Source organism: Sorex fumeus, unplaced genomic scaffold (genome assembly GCF_029834395.1).
Source record: "Sorex fumeus unplaced genomic scaffold, SorFum_2.1 ptg000107l, whole genome shotgun sequence".
Classification (NCBI taxonomy): domain Eukaryota; kingdom Metazoa; phylum Chordata; class Mammalia; order Eulipotyphla; family Soricidae; genus Sorex; species Sorex fumeus.
In genome coordinates, this window is record NW_026606164.1 from 1,822,534 (window position 1) to 1,848,915 (window position 26,382).

Here is a 26,382-nt window from a genome sequence, read left to right on the forward strand (position 1 = left end):
TTCTAATTCTGCCATAATTTACTATTTGGCCAAATTAACTAATAAAATAAACACACGCTGCTGGTGCCCAGCTGCCCCGTGTGACCTGTGCAGAAATAAAGCACGCGCGGGGCTGGAGATGCCACGCGCAGTCACGCTCGCGACAGAGCCCGCGGCGGCCGCGATGGCAGCAACGTGGTGATTTACTGGGTTCTTAGCTCAGAATCGCCATGAGAGGCTTTCTGCAGCCCGAGAGAAATGAGGACGCGCCTGTCTGAGCCGCCAGGAGAGGGTGGCGATATTTCTGATGCTCCTGGCAGAGTGACACCCTCGTCCATCTCGCTCGGCAGTTATTAAGCGCGGGGCCTGCTCCGCCCGCCTTCATCGATTAACCTGTGGCTCCGAGAGGCTTCGCAGCCTGGTGCCAGGTTAGAGCCCGGCCCAGTCTGTCAGCCAGGGAACCGCGAGGCCAGCAGTGACCCCTGTGCTGGCCTAGAGAAAGGGTGTGGAAGCCTCATGCCCCCCACCCCTCTGGCTTTGCAGCAGGGCACTGGACACAAAACGCACTCGCCGCTGTCTAGGGCTGCCCTGCTGCTCAGAAGGATGCCTCGGTACTGGGGGAGACTCACAGGGTGGGCGCCTGCTCTGCCTTCTGCCTGCAGGGGCCCGGCCACTGTCAGGAGTGGTCGTGGGGCCAAGAGCGGAAAGAAGGGAGGAAGAATTGGAAGGAAGGGTTGCAAGGAGGGGGGAGGGAGGAGAGAGAGAGAGAGAGAGAGAGAGGAAGGAAGGAAGGAAGGAAGGAAGGAAGGTAGGAAGGAAGGAAGGAAAGAGGGAGGGAGGGAGGAAGGAAGGAGGAAGGAAGGAAGGAAGGAAGGAAGGAAGGAAGGAAGGAAGGAAAGAAGGAAGGAAGGAAGGAGGGAGGGAGGGAGGGAGGGAAGGAGGGCGGGAGGGAGGAAGGAAGGAAGGAAGGAAGGAAGGAAGGAAGGAAGGAAGGAGAAAGAAGGCAGGCAGGCAGAAGGGAAGGCAGAGGGGAGGGAGGGGCGGAGGGAGGAAGGGAGGGGAGCACACGGCTTCAGAGGCAGGTCTCTGTGCAAAGGAGACCAGAGCTGAGTCGGAGGCAGTGGACGTGCAGCTGGGGGTGGGCGGGGGGGCCAGCACTCAGCCTGGCCGCTAGTGACTTCCTGCGGACCTGGCGGCTCCAGCCTGATCGCCTCAAAGCTGAACCTACCGGGTTTCTGCACACACACGGCAGCCCGGGGCCCCCACGGGAGAGAAGCTCTGTCAGACTCACAGACGGTGCTGAGCACTCTGTCACCTGAGAAAGCCCTCTCTGAGGTGACTGGCAGCCGAGATCGAGCACAGTCAGAGAAGAGCGTCAGAGAACGGTCACCCTCACAGTCAGAGAGACGGTCTCCCCTCCACTCACGGAGGAGAGTAGCCCCACAGCCAGAGACACAGGCACGCAGGGAGACAGTCACCTCCACAGTCAGAGACAGTCACGCTAAGTCAGTCGGAGGGAGCGGAGCGGCCAGGGCAGGGGGTCTCTCCCGCACCGGATGTCAGGAAACAGTGAAGAGCAAATGCCCGAGGGCGTGGGGGGCACAGTGACGGAAGCCAGCCCTGTCACGCCTAGTGTACCTCACCACCATACCAGAGAATTATGATTAAAATTTGAAAATAATTTCTTTAACCTTTTTGATTTAGGGGTTGCACGTGCTGGCTCTGCCCCCAGAATTATCCCCGGGGTGCTCAGGGGACCAGATGGTGTTCGAACGGGAGCAGACTGTCCTGCACGGGGGTCTTGAGAATTGTCTGAAGGATTCGCATACAAACTCAAAGAGGGAAATTGTCTGCCACAGAGACAGAGGCGGGGGTGACGTGGGGGCATGGGGGCATGGGGGGGTACAGGGGACGTGGGTGGTGGGCGACGTGCCCTGGGGGAGGGACGGGTGTTCCATCAGTGTATGGCGGAAACTCAAACACGAAAGCTTTTTGTCTCCACAGTGATTCGATTAAAAAAAGAAAATATATATAGACAAGACTCAGAAGATGGAAAGTCAGAGTTTATGGTAGAGTTGGGGTGGCTGGGTGCTCCCCACACCCCCAGGCCTCTCCCTGCCCCAAGGGACGGCCTGGATCTTGTCCCTGCCCCCGGTTTGTCTCCCTGGACGAAGGCCAGGTCCCCCCCTGCATTCTCTCTGTCCCGAGGACACTCCCTCGGCCTCCAGTCACGGCCACCTGCGGGGCGGACCCCTGTGCTCTGCACCCGTCCCTGTCCCAGTGTCCCATCCTGGCTTCCCCGGCCCGCCCGGCTCTGAGCAGTCTGGGACAGCAAGTCCTGTCCATGCTGTGGCCAGCCCTCGGCCCCTCTCTGGGCATGCAGCCCTGCCTGGCCCTGCCGTCGGCGGTGAGCGTGCCTGACGGTCTGAAGGAGAAAGGGGGAGGGCGCCTGCCTGGCGCGCGGCTGGAGTGGGAACTGTCATCGTCAGCATCAGGGGGTGCCCCCCCCCCAAAGAAGAAAGAGAGAGAAGACGGGTCTGGGGCCTCCTTTAACCTGAGCCACATCCTGTCCTCACCACTCCGTTCTCAATTCTGACCGGCACCTTTCCGTCGGCAAGATTTCAGGTGACTAACTGAGTTCATCTGCACGCCACACACTCGCTGTGTCAGTGGGCTCAAACCCAGGACAGCCGGGTGCAAGGCAAGTGTCCTGTCCGCTCTACTCTCGCTTTGGCCCTAAATTTAAAAATGTTTCACTATAAAGTGAAAGACCAGAGCGATAACACTGCGGGGAGGGCACCTGCCTTGCATGCAGTCAACCCGGGTTCTGTCCCCGGCACCCCAGATGGTCCCCAGACCCCATAAGGAGTGACCTCTGATGCAGAGCCAGAAGCGAGCCCCGTGAGCACCTCCAGGCATGGCCCCAAACAGAAACAAGCTGTCGAGTGGGAAGCTCGGAGCGGCAGGTCTGTGCCCCTGTCACTGGGGGTGCCCCGGGCCTCCAGCCTCACTGGATTGGCCCGAGAACTCGAAGCCCCGAGCACTGGGGGAGGACCAGTCAGGCTGCCAGCACCTGCATGGTCTCCTGAGTGCCCCTGGGTGGGGCCCAAAGGAAGCAAACACAGGGGCCAGGGGTAGTAGAGCCCCTCGACGCCCCTGGGCACCAATGGGGGATTGGGGGTCGGTCCCCGAAAAGCAGCCCAGGGCGGAGCCAACCCCCACCTGGTGGGCTAAGAATTCCCAGGGCTGTCCCTCGCCTCACAGACAAACCTGCTGGTAAGAGCAGAGCCCGGGGCAGCATCGCACCCACGAGCCAGGAGGAGGCCCGGCCCTCCGTCCACGTCTCGCTCCCCTCGGGGCACCCCCTGGGCTGGGACAGGCCACGGCCACGTGGCTCCAGGTCCCACACTGTCAGCTGCGCAGGGACTCTGGCAGGAAGGAGACGGGCGCCCCTGTGCTGTGCCGGCCCCCCACGGGTGCCATGGATCTGCTTGGGGGGCCTGCCTGGCCAAATCCCGGGTTCGAGGCTCCAAGGCGCCTTTCCCTGCCCCGCTGAGCAGAAGGAGACAGACTCTCGGCCCCAGCGTCCCTCAAGTGTCTGTCCATTCGCCCATCGCTGTCACAGCCGCAGGCTTCGCGAGAGTGGCCAGAGCCCGTGATCCTGGCCGCAGAGGGTCACAGGGGCCACACCTGTCACGGGGATCACCACCCGGGTGATGCGAGCGGTGATTTAAGCGGCTCCTGATTCACGGCCGGGGGCGTAGACCGTCTGTTTCCGGCAGCTGACTTGAGACACAATGCGTCCGACACAGAGATTTACTCCGAGGACGCCGTGCCAGACACACAACTCCAGGCCCCGACCCCGGCGCGGCCCCTAATAAAGCTGCTGTCAGCCGGCCGCCTCGGTCATCTGGGCGGTCAGCAGTCCCGCGTGGTTTGAGTGGCCGGGGGCTGTGGGACAGTGGGGCCAGGCAGGCAGCACCGGCTGGGTCTGAGGAGCAGGCAAGGGCTTGGCATGGGCCTGGGCACATGAGCCTCTCCGTGAGGACCCACAGGCGTGCTGTGGATGGGACCCCACACCCAGACGCCCTGGCCGCCGGCCCCCACAGATGCCACCGTCAGCCCCAAGGGGGCGTCTCCCTGTCCTGGAGAAAGGGTGAGAGGACCCACTCAAGTCCCGAGGAGTGCCACGCAGACCCCCTGGACCCAGGGTGGCCCGGCCAACCCTGCCCTGCGGTCCACAGGCCACAGGTCCCCTCGGGCACTGCCAGGGGCCCCCGAGACCTGGAAGGTGACCCTGGGGGCTGTGAGGAGCAAGTGGGGGTGCGAAGGGCTGGCTGGCGGCTGGGGCAGGGGTGGGAAGGGGAAACCAGGAAGTGGGGTGATTCCCAGCAGGCCCAGAGCCCCCAGAACTCCGCCAGGCGTGGGGAGGGCTCTCGCCTTGCACACGGCAACTCAGGTTTGATCCCAACACCCCAAGTGCCCCCAAGCCCGCCAGGAGTGACCTGAGCACAGAGCCAGGAGTCAACCCTGAGCATCGCCAGTCGTGGCCCAAAAGCCAAAACCAATAAGTCGAACTTCTCCTGGCCCCACAATTCACACTCTGCTCCCGAGAGGGCCTCCCTGGCGCAGTGAGAGATGGCCCCCTGAGGTTACTGCCTGTCTGTCTGTCCAAAGACTCAGCCAGTGACAAACAGCTCAGGAACCCTCCGAGACTCTGGCGACCTCATCGTGATAGAACGACTTCCCAAAATTTCTTTTACAACCAAAATGGTCACTTCACTTTCTACTTGGGTGTGACAAGCAACATAAAATAAATTATTATTATTTTTGCTTTTTTTTATTGAATCACTGTGGGGAAAGTTACAAAGCTTTCAGGTTTAAGTCTCGGTCATGCAATGCTCAAACACATTTCCCTTCACCAGTACTTATTTTTCACCACCAAGAACCCCAAGATGCCACTCTGTTTAACGTTCATTGATTTAGAGAAGGCCTTTGATTCTGTTGAGACGGAAGCGGTCATTGAAGCCCTAGCCAATCAGGGCATTCAAGCCCAATACATCAGGATCCTCCGTGAGCTGTATTGCGGATTCACTACCAGGATCTCACCATTCTACAAAGAAGTGATTGTTGATGTCAAGAGAGGGGTGCGGCAGGGTGATACCATTTCACCAAAACTCTTCGGTGCCACCCTCGAGAACATCATGTGACGACTGGAATGGGAAGGAATGGGAGTGAAGATAGATGGTCGGCAACTACACCACCTCCGCTTTGCTGATGACTTTGTTTTAATAACACCAAACATCAGCCAAGCAGCACAAATGCTGGCCGACTTTGACCGTGAGTGTGGAAAGGTAGGACTACAGCTGAATCTTACGAAGACAATGTTTATGAGAAACAGCCTCGTTCCTGATGCCCCATTCGCTCTCAATGGAACGACCATATCCGAATGCAACAGCTATGTGTACCTAGGTCGAGAAGTCAACATGACAAATGACCTGGCACCTGAGCTGCGCAGGAGGAAGAGAGCGACTTGGAACGCCTTCAAGAAAGTCGAAGAAACAGCTAAGAGGACGAAGAACCTCCGGCTCCGGGCACATCTCTTTGATTCCACTGTTCTTCCTGCATTAACATATGCCTCAGAGACCTGGGCCCTACACAAACAGGATGAGAAGGCTATTCAGGTCTCCCAAAGAAGAATAGAAAGAGCCATGCTTGGAATATCACGTTTCACTCAAATGAGAGAACGAATCTGGAGTTCTGACATCCGTCGACGATCAAGAATCAGGGACACTGTCTCGTTTGCCAAGGTGTCAAAAATCAGATGGGCTGGTCGCATAATGAGATTTAAGATGACCGCTGGACTAGAGCCGTTAATGACTGGATTCCACGGGATGTCAAAAGACTGCGTGGCCGCCCACCTACCAGATGGTCAGACTTCTTCATCAAGATCATGAACAATCGATTTGAGGCTCTTCGTGTTCCTAGAACGAACAGGAGCCATTGGGCTACACTAGCACGCGACAGGGACAAATGGAGACATTACTGGCGCCGCTCAAGCAAATCGACGATTAAAGGGAAGTCAAGTGATCAAGTGAGAGAGACTATAAAATCCAGCTCCCGGAACCGCGCGGCCGCATTTGCAGCCACGCAACATCTTATCAGGACATCTTTTTATGACATCTTATTATCTCATTCCTGGACACAGCGGGTAGGGCGTTCGCCTTACAAGCGGCCAACATGGCTGACCCGAGTTCGATTCCTCCGCCCCTCTCGGAGAGCCCGGCAAGCTACCGAGAGTATTCGATATGCCAGACACAGTAACAACAAAGTCTCCAATGGAGATGTTACTGGGCCCGCTCGAGCAAATCGACGATCAACGGGAGGGCCTTATTATCTCATTCCTACTTTGGACAAATTTGCAGGCTATCGAATGTAGCCTGCCCACAGGGCAGAGTCTGGCAAACTCCCCGTGGCGTACCCAATATGCCAAATACCAGTAACAATGATGGGTCTCATTCTCCTAAAGAGCCTTGAATATAATCTCAGGGCTAGGATGAAAGAGACGTTACTGGGGCCTGCTCGAGGCAATCGACGAATAACAGGATGATGAATGAATGAATGAAAAAGTGATCAAGTGATTAAGAACCCCAATATACCCCCCTCCGACCCCTCCCAATGCCTGTGAGGCAGATGAATTCTAGTTAACACTCTATCTACTTTGATTAGATTCATTGTTTCGACAAAAGATGCACCATTATTATTTAGAGTTTATACCCCCAAATCAGACATGCTGAAAAGGCATTGTGAAACAATTTGTTTTCTACAGCTGGTTACAAGAATCAAATGATGTCGTGCAGCCACTATTGCGGCCGCGCGATTTTGGATTTCTTAATTTTTTTTTTCTTTTTGGGTCATGCCCGGGGATGCACAGGGGTTCCTCCTGGCTCTGCACTCAGGAGTTACTCCTGGTGGTGCTCAGGGGACCATATGGGATGCTGGGAATCGAACTTGGGTTGGCCGCCTGCAAGGCAAAAGCCCTACCTGCTGTGCTATCTCTCAGCCCCTACAATAAATTATTTTGTGCCCACCAAGGGGACAGATGGGGGGGAACGGGGGACAACAGTAGTGGGAAGGTCACCTGATAGTGGGATTTGTGTGGGAACATGGGACATTGGAACAATGAAACAACTGAGTATGAACAACTTTGTAAACCAGGTTTTTATTATTTTTTTTTCTTTTTGGGTCATACCCGGCAATGCGCAGGGGTTACTCCTGGCTCTGTGCTCAGGAATCACCCCTGGCGGTGCTCAGGGGACCACATGGGATGCTGGGAATCAAACCCAGATTTGCCGCGTGCAAGGCAAATGCCCTACCCACTGTGCTGTTGCTCCAGCCCCGTAAACCCGGTTTTTAAAAAAAATCAGGAAAAACAATGAAGCGAATAAATGAAAAGTGCTGTGTGTGAGTACGCTGTGTGTGTGTCTGAGTAAGGTTTGGGGTACATGTGGGGTGCATGTGCGGGCTGTGCATGTATGTTGTGTGTCTGTGTCTCTGTTGTGTGTCTGTTGGTCTGAGGTATGTGTGGGGTGCATACATGGGTCATATACATGTGTGTGGCTGGTTCATACACACTGTGTATGGTGTGTGTGCATGTTACGGTGTGTGTGTGTATGTGTGTGTGTGAGGGGGAACTCTGGGCCCAGAGGGGGGAGCCACGTTGAGCTTGGGAGGGTCCCACGGACTCCACAGATTGTCTCCCGTCCCTCCCTTTTGTGTGTTTGGGGGCCACCCCGGTGCTCAGGCGTGCTCCTGGCTCAGTGCTCGGGGACAGTATCGGGTGCTGGGGCTGTACTTGCTGGACGCCTGACTCTCCGCGTCGTTTCCCGCCCCCCGCTTGGACACCGACGTCCCGGCTGTGTTTCTTGTTTTCGGCGTCTGGCCCACACCCGGTGCCCAGGGCTGGCTCCCGGCCATGCTGGGGCCCCGCGGGACGAGTTCCTGCCTCTTATCTGTCCAGCCCAGCTGCTCCCGTCCTAACGCCCGTGCTGATCTGGAACCTTCCAGACCGGCTTGTGGGGTGGGCCTGAGGGCATGGAGGCCCAGGCTGGGGCCAGTGGGGTGTGGAGGCACGGACCTGCGAAACGGGCCCCGGGGCCGAGAAAGGACACTCGCCCACAGACATGTGTCCTGCGGCCTCTTCTCTCCTCTCCGGGCTGAGGGTCACAAGCCCACAGCCCACGCCACACTCAGCCCGGCCAGGAGCACGTGTGGAGGAGCCCGTGTCACATGTGGAGTGGTCTGTGTCCTGGGTGGGGTGCCCTGAGTAATGAGTGGAACAGCCTGTCTCACATGTGGAACAGCCTGTGTCGTGTGTGTAACGGCCTGTGTCCGTGTGGAGTAGCCCGTGTCTGCGTTGCATGCCCCCGTATCCCGTGTGGCATGCCCGTATCTGTGTGGTATGTCCTGTGTCTGTGTGGGGTGCTCGTGTCTGTGTGGCGTGTTCGTGTCTGTGTGGCGTGCCCTGTATCCCATGTGGCATGCCCATGTCCATGTGGTGTGCCTGGCGTGGTCCGAGGCCATCAGCATGAGCTGCCCTGGACATGAGGAACACAGGGGTGCGACTCGCTCCCGCCTCAGACCATTGCCTCAGTGCCCAGCGGGGGCTGCGCTCACTAATTCATGTGTCAGCTCCGCGCCAGGGACTCGCCTGCACGCAGGAAGCCGCTGCCAAGGCCCCCTTCCCTCCCTGCCAGCCCACGCCGAGTCCCCGGGAAGGGAAGGGCGTATGTGCTGCCCTGTGGCAGCGTCTCGGGACCTGGACGCCAAGTCCTGTGCCCAGCCCAGCCAAGACACCAGCTTGGGGTAGGGGTGGGCCTGGCACTGTTATCTCTCTACAATGGTGATGCCTTCCTGAGGAAGAGTCTAGAATGATGACCCTGGGAAGCACTTGTGCGGTCCTGCACACACGCCTGCACACACACGTACGCATCTATGTGTATAAGTGTGTCACGGGTCTACCCACATGTGCATACACATGTGCTTTGCACATCTGCCCACGTGTACATGCGCATGTGTGTGTGTGTGTGCACGCAGATGTGTGTCCACACGGACACGCACACACATGTCTGTCTTTGCTCTGTGTGTGGTGGTGTGCAGTGTGCAAACGTGCATGTTCCTGTGTGTACCCCGGGGCGTTTGCTGCAGTGCTGAATCCAGTGGGCAGATTCGGGGGTTTCGCATCGACCCAAACGCTGCCCGTTCGACAGAGGGAAGCCCACAGGGCTGAGACAAGGCAGCTTCCTCCCTGAGACCCACACACACGTCTGCCGGAGCCCGGCTCTGACCCAGACAGACCCAAGGCTGGTGCTGCAGACACATCATGGCAGGCAGAGAAGGGCAGAGGCCGACTGTCTGTTCGCGGGGAGAGCCCCGTGGCTGCTGCCTTTCACAAGGCACCTATGGAAACTTCCCCGTTTTATGACGGGCCACGTTAGTTCTGTCTGGGAAAGACAGTGTCTGAAATTAATAAGGCACCAGGGGGAAAAACGTCTGTGAACCCAGACTGGAGAGGCAACACCGGGACACCGCACTTGCCTTGTGCCGCTGACCCCGCTCTGAGTCCTGGCACCCCGGGGCCCCCAGCACCTCCAGCGACGGGCCCTGAGCACAGAGCGGGGAGTCAGCTGAGCACTGCAGGCGCGGGGAGCCCTGGGGGCCGGTGACAGCCAGCGCGCCTTCAAGGCGTTGGAGGAGGCGAGCACGGGAACGAGGTCCTGAGCCCGGGGTGGACCCCAGAGCTGCTGCCCACCCAGGGGCAGCGTCCACCGCTGCGGGCCGGGCTGGGCTGCGCTCCCACAGCCGCGACCAGCAGCCCCAGACCGCACGCCCGGTTCAGCCCAGTCCGGTCCCGTCCAGCCCCCAGGACACCTGCAGAGCCGGTGTCCAGGCAAGGCCAGGCTGGGCTCGGATGCGGCTGCACCGCCGCCCTCCCGCCGGCAGGGGGAGCCCGCGCCGCGCCGCGCCGCCGCCGCCCGCCCGCGCGCCCGCGCCGCCGCCCTCCGGCCGGCAGGGGGAGCCCGCGCCGCGCTGCCCCGGAAGTCCCGCCCCGCCCCGCCCCGCCCCGGAAGTGGGCGCGCGGCGATGGCGGCGCCCAGGGGCGCACGGGGCCGGGGCGGCGGGGCGCGGCGGCGGCGGGGCGCGGGCGCGGGCGCGGGGCCGCCGGGCCGGCTGCGGCTGGCGGTGCGGGAGCTCGTGCGGGCCGCCCCGCAAGGCGGCGGCGCGGGGGCGCGGCGGGAGGCGCGGGGGCGGCCGCGCGGGAGGGACCGGCGCGCGCTGCGGAGGGAGAAGCGGCGCCTGCGGAAGGCGCGGCGGGCCGGGGGCGCGGGGGGCGGCGCGGGGACCCCCGGGGGCGCCGGGGGCACCGAGGGCGCCGGGAGCACGGGGACTCCCAAGAGCGGAAGGAGCGCCGGGAGCATCGCGAGCACCGGGAGCACCGGCACCCCCGGGAGCACCAAGACCGCCCCCAGCGGCAGGACCCCCGGGAGCGCCGGGAGCAAGAAGACTCCCAGGAGCGGCGGCGCGACCCCCGCGACCCCCGCGACCCGCGCGACCCCCGCGACGGCCGCCGCCCGCAAGCGGGCCCTGCTGGCGGCCAACGCGGAGGAGGAGCGCGAGATCCGCAGGCTGGAGCGCCGCCTCGGGCTGGCCAAGCGCCGCAGGAGGGACGCCCCCCAGGCGGTGCCCCCCGGCTTCGCCCGCGACGGGCTCGACTACGTCCTGGGGGTCCTGGGGCCCGGCCCGGGCTGCGGCCTCTACGGGGACAGCGAGGACGAGGAGGAGAAGGGGCGGCAGGGGGGCGCCCACCGCGCGCTCCTGGACGGCGGCCCCGAAGACAGCGGGGACGGAGGGGAGGACAGCGACCACGAGGACAGCCGGGAGGACAGTGGGGAGGACAGCGGGCAGGAGGACAGCGACCACGAGGACAGCGGGGAGGACAGCGGGCAGGAGGACAGTGGGGAGGACAGCGACCACGAGGACAGCGGGGATGGAGGGGAGGACAGTGGGCAGGAGGACAGCGACCCCGAGGACAGCGACCACGAGGACAGCAAGCTGGACACTGGCCCAGGGCCCGGGGCCCAGAGCCAGAAGCTGCAGAAGGAACCCCACGGAAACCCCGGGGAAGCCCCCCGGCCCCGGCCCGCCCGGAGAGTTCGTTTTGCAGACGAAGACCAGGGGAACAGCTTGGAGGACGGGGCCCCCAAAGACCAGGTACCCTGGGGGACCTGACGTGTGGGGTGACTGCCAGCTGCCGGCGCGGGGAGGGGTCGGTCCTGGAGGGAGGCTGTGACCTCAGCCTGGGCATGGTGGGGTAGGGGTGGGGGAGGTTCTGCTGAGAGGCGCCGAGGGCTGCTTCATGCTTGACGCTGATGGGGGGAGGGGGTGCCCCTGGAGGACGGTCCTGCCGGTGGCTGAATGACTGACCGGGTCCTTCCCGCAGACTCTCTCTGGGAATGACGAAAAGTACGTCCCGCCCGCCGTGAGACGGGCAGCAGAGAGGGCGGATGCCCAGAAGCAGGAGGAGCTGGACAGGCTGCGGAAGCGGGTCACGGGCCTCGTTAACAGGTGAGCAGCCGGCGGCAGAGGCAGCACCAGGGGGTGACTCCCGAGGGCAGGCCACGGAAGCCTCTGAGCATCACAGGTGTGATCCCAGACAGAACCAGACGAGCTGCAGAGGGGCCAGTGGGCATCGGCGGGTGTCCCTGGGGATGGGCACTCCTGGCACCCGCCTGCAGGTCTCCGAGGGGCTCACCTCCAAGGCTTTCAGCCTGGCCAGCCCTGGGCTGCCCTCGCTCCTGCTCGCCAGAGCGACACTTCCCGGGAGGCCCCGTGCAGCGTCACAGACACCTTTTCCCGGGGGAAGGGAGAAGCTCCTGTGGCAGCAGACAGAGCGGGCGGTCTCCCGGAGGCGAGCCCCCATGGCGGTCGGCTGACCTGGGCTGTGTCTGTCCCGCCGGCCCCTAGGCTCAGCGAACCCAACGTGGCGTCCATCAGCGCGCAGCTCGAGGAGCTGTACATGGCCCACAGCAGGAGGGACGTGAGCGCCACGCTGACCGAGGCCCTGCTGCGCGTGTGCGCCCCCGACACCGCCGCGCCCAGCCGCCTGCTGCTGGAGCACGTCCTCCTGGTCAGCGTCCTCCACTGCACCGTGGGCATCGAGGTGCGCGCCCCGCCCCTCCCCGCGCGCTGCCCGCCGGCCCACCCGCCGCGCACGCAGCCTGCGGGACCCGCCGTCCGTCCGTCCCCCCCAGGTGGGCGCGCACTTCCTGGAGGCCGTGGTGCGGAGGTTCGACGCCGCGTACCGGGCGCGCACGCCGGGCAAGGAGTGCGCCAACCTGCTGAGCCTCGTGGCGCACCTCTACAACTTCCGCGTGGTGCACGCGCGCCTGGTCTTCGACGTGCTGCGCCGGCTCTTGGACGCGTTCTCGGAGCAGGACGTGGAGCTGGTGCTGCTGGTGCTTCGGGCCGCGGGCTTTGCGCTGCGCCGCGACGACGCCCTGGCGCTGAAGGAGCTCATCGCGGAGGCCCAGCGCAAGGCCGGCGGCGCCGACGCGCGGCTGCAGGAGCAGAGCCGGGTGAGGCAGGCGCGGCGGGGTGGGCAGTGGGCTTGGGGACGTGGCCCGGGCTGACGCCGCCCCCCCCAGGTGCGCTTCATGCTGGAGGCCATGCTGGCCCTGAAGAACAACGACGTGCGCAAGGTCCCGGGCTACGACCCCGAGCCGGTGGAGCGGCTGCGGAAGCTGCAGAGGACCTTGGTGAGTCCGCGGGGCCTGGCCGAGCCGGACACGAGCCTGGGGCGGGGGAACCCTCGGCCTCACGCCCCGCCCGCACCCGGCAGGTGCGCAGCACCGGCTCGGACACGCAGCTGCGTGTCTCCTGGGACAACATCCTCCACGCCGAGCAGACCGGGCGCTGGTGGATTGTGGGGTCTGCGTGGAGCGGGGCCCCCATGATCGAGGACAACGCCCGGGAGAGCCCCCAGAAGCCACAGGCAGGAACGGTAGGACCCTGGCACGTTCACTCCTACACGGAGTAGGCACGGACACACACAGAGACACGCGTATAGACACACAGACGTACACACGGATGCACACACACAGATATACACACACACACAGGCTTCTGTGGAAACCTTAGCTTGGCCGTGTCTGCCCGTGATCTGGCCAGCTCAGTGTTTTGGGGGCTGTGTCTCAGTGGTGTCGGGGTACACGCAGTGCCCGGGGCTGACCCCGGCCTCCCAGCCCACAGCTCTTCTCTCCGTCCTAGAAGGATCCCTTCTTTGGGAGTTTTGTTTGTTTTCGATGTGGGGGCCACACCCGGCAGTGCTCAAGGGTTGCTCCTGGTGGGCTCCGGGGACCACACAGGGTTGGTTGCATGCGAGGCAAATGCCCTTGCCGCTGTCGCAACGCCCTGGCGCCCCTAGAGGATTCTCAGAGCGCCTGGACAAGGGCCACATGGCCCCGAAGTGAGGGAGCGTCGCGTGGGCTCTGCAGGGCCCAGCGCCCGCCCCTCCACGAGGCTGCATTTAGCGGGGCGGTGGCCAGTCCACAGCGGGTTCTGCGTTTCTGGTCGTGGGGCCGTCACAGTCACTGCTGGGGGTGGGGGGCCCATCGTGTCCCGCCCCTGAGTTCTCCCAGGAGCCCCCCTGGCCCCGGGGCTCAGTGCTGGGGCCGTGTGTCCAACGCCCCCCGCCGCAGGTCAGCGCGGCCATGCTGGAGCTGGCCCGGAAGCAGAGGATGAACACGGACGTCCGGAGAAGCATCTTCTGCACCCTGATGGCCAGCGAGGACTTCCTGGACGCCTTTGAGAAGCTGCTCAGGTGAGTGGGCGCCGCCTCTCTGTTGTGGCACTGGGCCAGCGCCCCATCCTGCTGGGCACCCTGGCCCGGCAGGTGGGCGGTGGCCAGTGACCGGCTGGGGGCCGTTGTGTTGGCGCCCAACCTCCAGGCAACGGCTGGCGGGGGCTGGGGGCCACGTGCTTTGCCCGGCCGGGTGCCCCTGCTGACCACCTCCCTGTGGTGCTGCTCTGCCCTCCTCAGCCCTGGGGCAGCGCAGCCAGGCGTGGGGGCCTGCAGGAGGCTCGCGGCCACCCTGAGCGCCAGACCGAGGGACCCCAGGCCTCCCACGCAACTGAAAAGGAGCTTGAGTGTTCCCTGTGCTCAGTTCTGGGCATTCCCGCCTGCCTGGCCACTCCTTGTGGGCTCCTGTCCCCGAAGGAGCTGGCCCTCCCCACTGCCTGCCCGCTGTCTCCCCGCCCTCCTGGGGCCCTGTACCTGTGCCAGAGTCTTCCTGGCCTGAGCACCTCTTGTTACCAGGACTGTGCCCCCGGGGGGGTCTCCCCTCTCCCCCGCTCCCTCCCCCCCAGGTCTTGGTGCTCAGGACTGGGGGCCCTGCTGGGCAGAGCTGCCGCCAAGGACACCCCCACGTGCCACAGACCGGCGGCTGCACCTCGCCTCAGTGCAGGAATCGGAGGGGCTGCTGGGGCTCCCTCGTGTCCACACATGCGCACGTTCACACATGCACATACACACGCTCACGGTCACGTACTCTCACCTGTCCCTTCACATGCACGCGCACACACGTGTCACATGCGCACGCCCCCGCCCGCTGCATGCTGAGCTGCGCGTGTTGCAGGCTGGGCCTGAGGGAGCAGCAGCTGCGGGAGGTGGCGCACGTGCTGCTGGACTGCTGCCTGCAGGAGCGCACCTACAACCCCTTCTACGCCCTCCTGGCCGCCAAGCTCTGCGCCCACGAGAGGCGCCTGCAGGTGACCACCCCCCCGGCCGCGGGCACGGGCTCCCCGGCGGGCCCCCGCCTCACTCCCTCTCCCTCCCGCCCCCCCAGATCACTTTCCAGTTCAGCCTCTGGGACAAGTTCCGGGACTTGGAGAATTTGCCGGCCACCAACGTGTCTAATTTGGTCCAGCTGGTGGCCCACCTCTTGAAGACCAAGTCGCTCCCGCTCTCCATCCTGAAGGTGGGTCTCCGGCGGACGTCAGCCGTGCCGTGGAACACGGTGTGACGCCTGACTGACCGGCCCTGGGCGGTTCCCCTGGGGCTTCCAGCGCCCTTGGGTGCTGCCCTGTGCGCACCGTCCTCGCCTGGATCGGGCAGCACCTGCCTCTGCGTGCCCTGTCCAGCCGCTTCCTCCCAGAGTCCTGTGGCCATCTGCTCCCATTCAGGGTCTGTGTGACTCTGCACACCCCCGTCAGCTCCCTGTGTGGTCACTGGGAAGTCACGACCTGTTTTTGTGTTTTGGGTCACACCCGGCGATGCACAGGGGTTCCTCCTGGCTCTTCACTCAGGAGTTACTCCTGGCGGTGCTCAGGGGACCATATGGGCTGCTGGGAATCGAACCCAGTTCGGCCGTGTGCCAGGCAAGCTCCCTACCCGCCGTGCTATCGCTCCAGCCCCAGTCCCGGCCTTATAGCCTGGAGAGCGTTTGGTCTCATCCTAGAGTGTTCCGGGGTGGGGGCTTTGCGGGGCAGGGTTGTCCCTGCCAACACCGTGCCCTGAAACGGGAGGAACGGGGCCAGGCACAGTCCCAGCACTGGGGACACAGCCTGAGGACAAAACCGAAACGGTCTGCGCAACGTGGGCAGGGGCCACGCCGGACATGGGGCGGCGCTTAGAGCTCGCCGGAAAGGGTCCCGCCAGGACCTCTGCCCGCCCCCCACAGGTGGTCGAGTTCAGCGAGCTGGACAAGCCCAGGGTGCACTTCCTGCGGAAGCTGCTGTCCATGCTGCTGGTGGACACGGAGCCCGAGGACCTGGCGGCCATCTTTACCAGGTGAGTGCCCACCGGGGCAGCGGGGGCGTGGACGCGCCCGCCGGCCCCGCCTGACCGGGTGCTGCCCCCTCCAGGCTGTCGGACAACCCGAAGCTGGGGGTCCTGCGCGAGGGCCTGAAGCTCTTCATCGGCCACTTCCTGCTGCGGCCCGGGAGGGCGCTGCCGCCCCAGGAGGCCGCGCTGCTGCGGGAGAGAGCCGAGCTCAGCACGCGGGCGCTGCAGGGCCGGGCGGCGCTGAGGATGTAGCGGGCAGCCCGTGCCCTCTGGTGCCCGGGAGGAGGATGGGCGCCACGCCCCCAGACGCCGCATCTGTGGACTGCGAGTGTCGGCCCCAGCCCCGGGCCGGCAGCTGGAGGTGCCCGGGGTCTGGGCGCCCGAGGCCCAGCAATAAAGCCCCTTGGCCCCGCCCCGCTCTGCTGCTCCTGTCTGGCACTCTGAGCTCCACGGGCGGCTGTGCATGTCCTGGGGCGGGCGTTGGCTTGTGGGGAATGTGCACCCTCGTGCCGGGCTCTCCCCTGTGGAGGCGGCAGGGTCGGCGGCTCCCAGGCGATGTTAGGGAATGGGCCGGAGCGACAGTAGGTGGGGAGGGCAGGCGACTGACCTGGGTTCAGTCCTGTGTGGTCCCGAGGGCAGAGCTGGAGTGAGCCTTGAGTGTCTCCCAACGTAACCCAGGACCCCCCCCCACCCCCGAGCATCCCAGCCGCTGAGCTCAGCAGCTGACCTGGAGCAGGGGGCTCTGGCCTGAGCTCTGACAGGGGTCGACCCCCAGCACCCAGAGGGTCTCCCAAGCCCACAGAGTGACCCAAGCACAGCTGGGTGTGACCTGAGGACCCAAAAGCTGTTCAAAGGCCGACACTGTTCCGGTGAGCTCGGCCCCGTCAGAAGGCGGCAACAGTCTTGAGCAAACAGCGAACGTCGCTGAGACGTGGGGGCCACGGGGCCAGGGGCTCCCACTCAGGCTCCCGTGGGTGACTCGAGCCCCCAGCGGCCCCTGCAGGCGGGGACGGCCAGGGGAGGCACGAAGGGGCACCGCGGAGATGCGGGTCCCGGGGCCAGGTGGGAGGAGGGCAGGCCAGGCCCACCCGCCGGCCTCGGAAGGGTTTCGAGGGACCCACAACTCAGCGAGGGTCCCACTGCCAGGATGCCCCAGCCACTGCCCAGCCGCCCTCCGCGTCCACAATGGCTCTGTCCTGTGTCCTGCGAGCCCCGGGCCGAGGGAGGCTGGTGAGTGCTGTGGAGTCTGGGTTTGAGAAGGTTCTAGACCGCCTGAGGCAGCCTCGGGGCGAGAAGCGCCTTCGGAATGTGGAGGTGCCCCCCGGGGGCCCCCTCCCGTCACAGGCCCTGGGGCGGGTTCCCAGGGGTGACCTTGGCCCTGTGAAAAATGCTGTTTGCCCAGGGCTGATGAAAGGGCTGGCGCCTGACAGGACTGGCCCTGGGCCCCGTCAGCCCCTGCGGACCCTCTCCCCCCTCCCCCGCAGCCTCCCGGCCCTCCGTGGGGGCTTCACACAGGCACAGGACGCCCAGGTGTGAGGTGCCCCCAGACAGTGACCAGCACCCACTCCCAGACACCCCCTGGGCTTGGAGCATCTCCAGCTGTCAGTGCCCCAGGGCCGCAGGCCACACCCAGCCCTTGGGGGGGCGAGACCCCAGGAAGCTCGGGGAGGCTGCCCGGGCCCCCCACTCACCACTACTAGCGCGTTCGGGGTCTCTTCCCCAGGGCTTCTCTGCAAAGCCCACCGCACACGGGGCTCAGTGCAGAGCGGGCACCTTCTCCCACCCCCCTGTGGGGGTACAGCCCAGCCGCCCCCTTCGTGGGGGGACGAGCCGCAGGACCCTTCAAACAGCCTCTCCTGGGGTCATTGTTGGCTGGACCCCAACTCTGACCAGGTGTCTGCTCTGTGGGGCCCTGAGGTTTTCATGGGCGTGGGTGATCTGTCGGGGGCCCAGGACCATGGGGGTCCAGTCAGGGTGATGGAATCCACCGGGGGGACCTGAGACTGTGGGAGCCTTTTAGGACGACAGGGTCCCCCCGCACTCGGGGAGCCACCCGGGGACCCGGGACTGTGACACCCCCCCCCCCCCCCCCCCCCCCCGTGCTGGGCTGTCTCTGCTCTGGGCAGTGCCACTGTCACTGTCCCCACAGCCCCTCCTCGGGCCCAGCGGCTCCCCAGACTCCTAAACTTTGGGGGCCTCCGTGTCCCGGGCCTGGCCCCCCGGGAGGCCCGGCCTAGCTGCTCCCCCGCGGCCCCGGTGGAATAATGTAGCGCTTTGTTGGCTGATGAAGGCAGAACTGCCGCATCACCTGAGATTAGGGGGCAGCTGGGCGCTGGCGACATTTATGAGTAAATAGAATTTGTCTCTGTTCTCAGATTAGGAGGGTCAGGTGGTTTAACCCGCGGGGCGCTCAGGGGCCTGGAGGCTGGGAAAGAAAACACCGGCACCATTAAAAGCAAATTACTGCTTCCTGAAGATGCCGGCCCGCCCAGGTCGGGGGCGCCCGTGGCCCCGGCTCCCGGCCGGCCCGCACAGCTAAGAAAAAGGGGCCTGGGCAGCGAGGACCGGCCTTTCTGATGGGCCGAGGGTCAGTGTAGGTGCTGGAGAGAGAGTGTGTGTGTGTGTGTGTGGGGGGGGGGGGGGATCTGAAGAATGTTTGTGGAGAGTGGGGTGTGTATGTCACCTGGTGTGTGTTGTGTGTGTGTGTGTGTGTGTGTGCGTGCTGCAGTGTGTTGCCTGCAGAGTGAGTGTGCGTGACCAGTGAGTGTGTGTGTGCCCTGCTGAGTGGGTGTGTCACCTACGGAGTGGGTGTGTGTCACCCGGTGTGTGTGTGTGTGAGACCTGGAGAGAGGTGTGTATGTCACCTGGTGTGTGTGTGTGCTGCAGTGTGTCACCTGCAGAGTGAGTGTGCGTCACCAGTAAGTGTGTATGTGTGTGCCCTGCCGAGTGGGTGTGTCACCTACAGAGTGGGTGTGCGTCACCCGGTGTGTGTGGGGGGAGGGGGTTCTGAAGAATGTGTGTGTGTGACCCGGAGAGTGGGGTGTGTGTGTGTATGCGCGTGCTGCCAAGTAGGTATGTCACCCTGAGGGGGCATCTGGCCTGCAGGAGACCCAGCGCGTGATGATGATGAGCTCACGAGAGTGCCGGAACCCAGGGCTGCACCCCTGCTCTGTGCGCCCACGGCAGTGCGCAGTGGCCCCAGCTGTGCGGTTTGTCCTTCCCGATGCCACAGCCGAGTGCTGCTCACAGCAGAGCAGAGAGGCCGGAGTCCCGGGCCCCCTGCCAGGAGGGGGAGGGATCCCCTGGGTTGCCAGACCGGGTGCGGGGTGAGGCTGGGGGTCCCGGCACGGATGTGTGAGAACCAGGCAGCTGAGACCTGAGCTCCTGCCCACGGTGCAGGCGAGGGAACTCCCCGCTGTTCCCGAGGCCGGGCACGGGCGCCAGCGACTCCTGGGGCACCTGGCAGAGGGCGGGCAGCAGCAGCAGGACTGACCCCAGCCTCAGAGCAGGGGGGCACCCAGGACCCAAGCACTCCCTGCGCTGTGGGGGAGGGGCGGGGTTGGACGCCGAGGCCCGGTCACTGGTCCCCGGGGCACCCACAGGCAGCCCCGCATTGGACCTCCCCTGGGCGGCCAGTGCCGGGGTCCCAGGCTGGGGCCGGGGGATGCCGGGGAGGCCCCTGCCTGGCAGAGGTGGCCTGTGTCTGTCTGCCAGGCGGGACTGTTCCCCAGCAATGACTTTATTTCTAAAACAGGGAGCCCAGGCCTGTGTGAGCCGGGCCTGTCGGCTCCTCCTGCTGCCCCGCCCCTCGCACCCCTGCGACCCTCCTCCTCACGGCGGGGTGCCCCAGCTGCCCCCTCAGCTGCGGAACCTGCCTCTGGGGTCTGCCTGTGTGAAGCGGGGACAGACTCCCTGGGGCCTGGAACCTGCCGGCTCTTGGCAGGAGGCAGCTAAGCCTGTGCGGGCGTCCGGCCAGCGGCCAGCGGCTGCTGCCCCTGGTGTCTGCGAGCAGCGCCCACCCCGCCGTCCCTCGCGCCTCCCGCCCTGCCCCCACCCTCCCCCCGGGTCCCGAGGGCACTGCGCCTGGGGGCGGGGCTCAGGGGCCCGGGGAGCCGACGGGTCACCGCGTCCCCACGGGGGTCCCACCTGAGGGGCTGCCCTGGCCTGCGCCCCCCACCTGACCCCACAGGAGATAAGGCGGCACTTTGTTCTCCCCAGCTGGGTAAACGGGCCCTTTGTGCGGCCTCGGGGACAATGGCCGCGGCAGAGTACACACCAGGTGCGCGACCGGCCGGCGGAATGCAGGGTCCACGGCGGCCGCCCACCCGCCCCAGCCTCCGGGCCTGGAGGGCCACTGGGGGGGCAAGGACGCGGCCCGCTCGGCCCGGTGAGGTCCGAGACCCCAGCCCGGGCAGGTCTGGCGCCCAGGGCGGCTGGCAGGCTGGCACGGCAGCAGGGGGTGGGCACGGCTTCTTGAGGCCACCAGTTGGGGCCACACCTGGCACATCATAAAGTGATTTAAGAAGTGAAAGTGTGAGGGAGACCTGGGCTCTCTGAGTTTTATTGGGTGCCCTGTTAGGGAAATAAACTTTAATCGACGAGACAGAACTGCGGCCAGGCTGCCCTGCTGGCTGCGGGCTCGGGTCACACCTCCGGAGATTAGGGCTGCGGGGGCCACGCCCAGGGGAGCCGCCCCACCAGGCCTCTCGTTTCTATGGATCTGCTGCTTGTGTGGGCAACAGAGCAGGGGTGAGGCCAGCTGTTGGGCCAGCAGTTAACACAGCCCTGGGGAAGGAGGATGCCGCCTCTGGAGAGAGGAGGGGGGAGGGAGGGAGGGAGGGAGGAGAAAGAAACGAAGGAAAGAGAAAGAGAGAGAAAGGAGGGAGGGAGGGAGGAAAGAGAAAAAAGGGAAGAAAGGAAGGAAGGAAAGAGGGAAGGGAGTGGGGGAAAGGAAGGGAAGGAAGGAAGGAGAAAGAAGAAAGAGAAAGGGGAGGAAGGAAGAAAGGAAAAAGGGAGGGAGGAAAGAAAATAGGAAGGAAGGAAGGGAGGGAGGGAGGGAGGGAGGGCAGTGGGGGCTGGAGGACTCACTTTCGGCTCCCGCCTGCTCCCGCCTGGCGTCCCTTCAGCAGTTCTCAGGGTGTTGGGGTGCAGAGGCCCCGCTTGGCTTGCGGCAGCTGCCTGGGGCCTGGCGCACCCTCTGCGTGTGTGTCCGCCGGCCGACTCTGCCTGTCTCGAAGCCCGGCCTTCTGCTGGGCGTGAGCCCCCTTCTGTGGGTGGGTGTCCTGTTCTGCGGTCCCCTTCGCCCTTTCAGCCGACCTTCCGAGCCGACTCCAGGGTCTGGAGGCCGGGAAGTCCCGGCTGCTCCTGCTCCCAGGCTCCGCCGTGGTGCCCGCTCGGTCACCCACAGCCCTGGCCTCTAGGCCCGCGGGGCTGTGCAGGGTCCCGGGGAGGGGTGCAGGGCAGGGCCTGGGGGCCGTGAGTGGCTGAGGGGCCCCTGGGCTTGGGGCTGGGCCCCCAGGGAGGCAGCGAGGGACCTGGCGGCCAGCCGGCCACTCCTTCAGTGGAATGAATTGTTCGCTGTGCCCGCCCGCCTGCCCGCCTGGGCGGTGAGCACGAGCAGTGATTATATTTAAATTTGCTATAATTGATTTGGGGAAGCGCTCCAGCGACAAGAACGAATTGATCATTAAATTTATTAGCGAGATAAATTCCGCCGCGATTAAGCGTCTGGCTGGATCCCTGCTCGCCTCGGATCCCAGCGCCAAGCCCCGGGTGCCGGGGGCCTGGGCCCGGGGCACCAGCTGCCCCCAGCCTTGTCCGCCCCGCAGACACAGCCCTGTCCCGGGGCGCAGGGCTGGGGGCACCCCCAACCCGGGAGCCCTCCCAGCCCGAGGCGGAAGGACACACCCTCACGCCTGGGACCCCATGGAAGTGCCGCCCCACCTGCCTTCCCGTCGCACCCTCGGAGCTCGCCCGGCCCCCAAGGGCCTCTTTCTCGCCAGCTGCAAACCCACCCCGGGGCCCAGAGGCACCTTTGAACCCGGCCAGGCCTGCGCCCAGAAGCCGCGCCCCCCTGGCCTTGGCTGAGGCCGCTTTATGAGGGAGCAGGTGATAATGAGCTGCCAATGAGGGGATTAATCTCACCGGGTAATCACCCGAGAGGACCGGTCGTCGCTGGAACGCACTTCTCGGCAGGCAGGGAGGGAGCCGACCCGTGCGGGGAGGGCCGGGCACCCTCGCCTCGGCTCAGGGACGCCTTTGAGGCTGCGGGGTGGGCGAGGGGCGCCCCGGGCTTCGGCTCCACGAGCTCAAGTGGGGACCCGCAAAAACCGAATGGAAACGCATTGTGGGCACGCGGCAGGCCGCGGGGCCGGGCGCGAGGTCGGCGGAGGGGCCGGGCCACCGCTCGGCCGCCCTCACCGTGGGCATGGATGGTCGCGGCTGGCTCGCGGGCCCAGCGCTCACAGTCGCCAGTGAAAAAATAAAAATAAAAAAACCCAAAACGATTTATTCCACATTCCACCGCGGGCGATGGGAGAAGCTAAATAACTTAGCATGCATGGCAGCGGTCTTTATATATACATATAAATACAGTGTACAAAAATAAAAGCAGGTTCTGGGGCGCGCGCGTCCCGGGTCCCGCGTCGGCCGCGGGGCGCGTAACACTGTCGGGTCGCGGGCGCGGGGGACGCCCGGGTCGCGGTCCGCTCCGCTCGCCGGCCCGGTGACACCGAGACCGAGGCCCGGCCGGGCCCTACTGCGCGGACGGCGGCGGCGGCGGCGAGTCGGAGCCCGAGGAGCCGTCGGAGGCGGCGCGCGCGCCGGCGGCCCCGTGCGCATAGGGGAAACCGTCCTCGTCGTCGTCGTCGTCCTCGTCGTCCTCGTCGGGGTCACTGTCCCTGAGGTCCCGCAGGCGGCGGCCGCTGCCCTTGTCCCCGAGGGGCGCCGGCGGCCCCAGCAGCTCCGCGTCGCCCTTGTCCTCGGCGCCCGCCTTGCCCGCGCCCGCCTTCTGCTTCTCGGCGTCCTGCGCCGCCTGCTCCTTGGCCTTCTTGCTGCGCTTCCACTTCATGCGCCGGTTCTGGAACCAGATCTTGACCTGCAGCAGGAGGGAACGAGCAGCGGCGCCTGAGACGGGGCGCACCCAGACGGACGGACGCGCCCCCTCTCCACCGCAGCCCGGCCTCCACCTCCCGCCCGGCCACGGGGACTTCTGGGCTCTGGTTGGGGCTGGTTCGGTGTTTTTTCGTTTGCTTCCTTCCTGGGCCACACCCGGGATGCTCAGGGTTTGACTCCTGGCCGGGTTCTGGGAACCACAGGAGGTGCCGGGATGGAGCCCAGTTGCAAGGCCAGCGCCCTCCCCAGGTGGGGTGCTGGGGTTCGTGCCCCCTGCTTTGTGTTGGTTCGGTTTGGTTTTTGGGTTTCGGGTGTCCGGGTGTGGGTTGAGCCTGGGCCCCATGTCCCGGCTCTCCTTAGGGCACATTCTGGATGTGGTGGGAGGGCCCCAGCAGCCCAGGGTGCAGACTCCCAGGCCCACCCACCCAACCCCTGGGACACTCCAAGGCCGGGAGGGGCGGGCGCGGGCCGGCACCTGCGTCTCCGTGAGCATCAGCGACGTGGCCACCTCGAAGCGCTTGGGCCGAGACAGGTATTTGTTGAGCTTGAACTGGTGCTCCAGCTCCAGCAGCTGCTGGCTGGTGAAGGCCGTGCGCGGCCGGCGGCATTTCCCCAGCAGGTTGGACTGCGCCTGGGCTGTGGACAGACACAGGACTGAGCCCCAGCCTGGCCGTGGCACAGGGCATGCGCCCCTCCCAGGGGACCAAAGGCCCTAGCCACGGTGGACAGCATCTAAGGACACAGAGAGGGTGGGGGAGAGGAAGAGCGAGGAGAGAGGGAGAAAGGGAGAGGGAGAGAGGGAGCCAGAGGATGAGAGAGAGGGGAGAGGAAGAGAGAGGTAGAGAGAGAAGGAGAGAGGGAGTGAGAGAGGAAGACAGAGGGAGGGGGAGAGAGGGAAGGAGTAAGAGAGGGAGAGGAGAGGAGAGAGACGGAGAGGGGGAGAGCGAGAGAGTGAGAGGGAGAAAGAGGGATAGAGGGTGAGGGAGAGGGAGAAAGAGGGGGAGAGAGAGAGAGAAGGAGAGGAGAGGAGAGAAAGAGAGAGAGACCTCCTGCCCCAGCCACGCCCCCGACGACGGCAGGAAGGAAGCCGGAACAGAAGCGGAGAAGGCTGGCTTCAGGGCGAAGCCCAGCACCACCCCAGGCCTCCTAGCAGAGCCCCAAATCCAAACAGCACCCACCAGTACTGCTGCACAAAACAGAGGCGGATGGGTGCTGGGTCCTCGAGGCTGAGGAGGAAGGGCGGGCAGAAGAAGGGAAGAGACGAAAGAAGAAAGGGAGGAGAGGAGGGGAAGGAGGAGGAAGGAAGGATGGAAGGAGAAGGAAAGAGGGAGAGAAAGAAGGAGGGCAGGAGGGCGGAGGCCGGAGTAGCCGGCTTTCCTTGGAGACCCACGTTAAACTGCAGCTGACAGGCTGCGGGGCTGAGCCCGGCTCGGACCCTTCTCAGCCGGTTCGCACTTGGCAAATTAAAGGCCGGCCGAGGGGTGGGTGGTCCCTGTGTCCAGGGAGGGGCCTGCTCTTTTGCCACCTCCGGGCTCACATCAGAGAATTTTATGGCCTCCAGAGGAGACTTGCCTTGATTTCCCAGGAGCCCGACAAGAGTTAGACAATAAAGGGAAGAAAGGAGCGGGCGAAGCCCCCCCTGGGACGGGCAATTCGCTGGCCGGGAAGATCCACGCCCCCCGCTTTAGTTAAACAAGGCCCGAGTTCCCACCTCGCCGATCCATTAGAGCGCTAATGAAAACGCCGACCCCCGAGCGGGCCCTGGGGTGCCCCGCGGCGCCCTCGGGTGCGGCTGCCCGGCGGGGGGGGGGGGCTCCGGGCCAACGCGGGGCGACGGAGCGGAGCGCGCGCGAGCGGACCGGGGGGCGCGGGGTCCGGCGGCGCGGCGGGCCCTGGTTCGGCCCGCGGGGTCGGTGCGCCCGCGCCCGGGGAGGCCGCGCGGCGACCCCGGCCGTCCCCCCGGGTCCCGCTTCTGCGTCCCGCCCGCCGCCCCTCCCTCCGGCCGCGGGGTCGGGGCTTTGTCCGGCGCGCGGCGGGGCCCTCCTTCGCCCCAGCCGGGCACTCACAGTTGAAGTCGGGCATCTTGGGCAGGATCATGCCCGCCGTGGACGCGCGCAGCCACTGGTCCAGCTGGAAGGTGCCGGCGCCCAGCTTGAGGGGGTCGGCGGGGTGCGCGCCCGGCACCTGCGGGTACGGGTAGGCGAGCGCCGGGTGCGGGCCGGCCAGCGCGGCGGCGGCGGCCGAGTAGCCGTAGACCGGGTGTCCGTAGAGCGCGGGCTGCGCGCCCCCCGGGTGCAGCCCGAGCGCCAGGCCCCCCGCGGGCCCCCCGCCGCCCGCGAAGCCGGCCTTGGGCAGCAGCGCGCAGGGCGCGGGCAGCAGGCGCGGCGGGGACGGGCTCCGCGCGCGCGGGCGCTCGGCGGGCGGCGCGGGGGGCGGCTCGGGGGCCGCGGGGCTGCCGGCCGGCCCGGACGTGACCAGGGCCAGCGGCGCGCTCTGCGCCGGGGCCGCGCGCGGGGCGTCCACGGCCAGCAGCGCGTCGATGCGGAAATTCTTGGATTTTTCCATGGGCGCGTCGGGGCGACTGCGGCGGCCGCCCGGCTCCGGGACCGGCCTGGAGCTGCGGCCGCCGGGCCCTGCGCGCACTTGAAGCGCAGCGCGGCCGCCCATTGGCGCGCGGCCGGGAGGGGCGCGCTGGCCATTGGCCGCGCCCGTGACAGGTGCGCCGCCCCCTGCGCCGCGGGGTCCTAACGGCCGCGGGGGGCGGGGGGGGGGCGGGCCGGACGCGGCGGCCCAGGTGGGCACCCGCGCGGGGCTCGCCCCTGCGCGCCCGTTCCGGCCCGGGGGCTCCCGCACGCGCGCAGGGCCGTGGGGACAGCCCCGCTCGACGGCTGGCCCCGGACGGCCGCGCGAGGTGGCTCCCGAGACCCGGTCGCCTTCCCGCTCGACGGGCGTCGGTCCCGCTCTCCGCCCCGGGGGGCCACAGCGCAGCGGGGACCCCCAGGCCGAGTCCCCCAGCCCCGCTCCTACCAGAAGGGCGAACGGGGACCCTCCCGCGCAGCGCTGGTCAGGGGAGGGGCCCGCCGCGCTAAGATGCGAAGGTCACAGAGCGCTAGTGGAAAGGAGGACCCCTCCCTCCCTGCAGAGTCCGAGGTCGCAGTACTGGACAATACTGGACAGAGCTAGCTACGGAGGAGCCGCGTCCTGGCTGACCGTGGAGGCCTCCCGGCACTCTCCGCAGGACACAGTCCTGGTCAGCTAGGCGAGGCCACCGTCCCGCTGGGCAGAGGGGATCAGCTCCCAGAAAGTCTCCGTCCCTCCCCGGTTTTGGCTCAGCCGGTCAGAGCGGTCCTGACCCGGGGCCTGGAGTGAGAAGAGGGAGCTGCCCGCTTCTCTCGCTCTTTGGGGAGCTGGTGCAGCGAGCCGCAGGCTTTGTGGCCAGAGCTTTCTAG

At 65.5% G+C, this 26,382-nt stretch overlaps 3 protein-coding genes across 3 annotated transcripts in view; 1 reads left to right on the plus strand and 2 right to left on the minus strand.

The window, feature by feature from the left end:
- The window catches only part of LMBR1 (limb development membrane protein 1), a 232,682-nt gene that overhangs the window by 77,779 nt on the left and 128,521 nt on the right, over positions 1-26,382 (minus strand). The gene's annotated exons all lie outside the window — the stretch shown is intronic.
- Positions 8,513-16,162, plus strand: NOM1 (nucleolar protein with MIF4G domain 1). Its single transcript, XM_056134819.1, has 12 exons — positions 8,513-8,597; positions 10,253-11,250; positions 11,480-11,604; positions 12,004-12,199; positions 12,291-12,614; positions 12,684-12,794; positions 12,878-13,039; positions 13,737-13,858; positions 14,673-14,805; positions 14,883-15,014; positions 15,717-15,826; positions 15,901-16,162. Exons 1-12 carry the CDS (start codon positions 8,513-8,515, stop codon positions 16,070-16,072), a joined length of 2,670 nt encoding a protein of 889 aa, XP_055990794.1. The 3' UTR covers positions 16,073-16,162.
- Positions 22,575-25,498, minus strand: MNX1 (motor neuron and pancreas homeobox 1). Its single transcript, XM_056134820.1, has 3 exons — positions 25,000-25,498; positions 23,409-23,569; positions 22,575-22,916 (listed from the first exon to the last, which is right to left on the minus strand). The coding sequence occupies exons 1-3, from the start codon at positions 25,496-25,498 to the stop codon at positions 22,575-22,577; spliced, it is 1,002 nt and encodes a 333-aa protein (XP_055990795.1).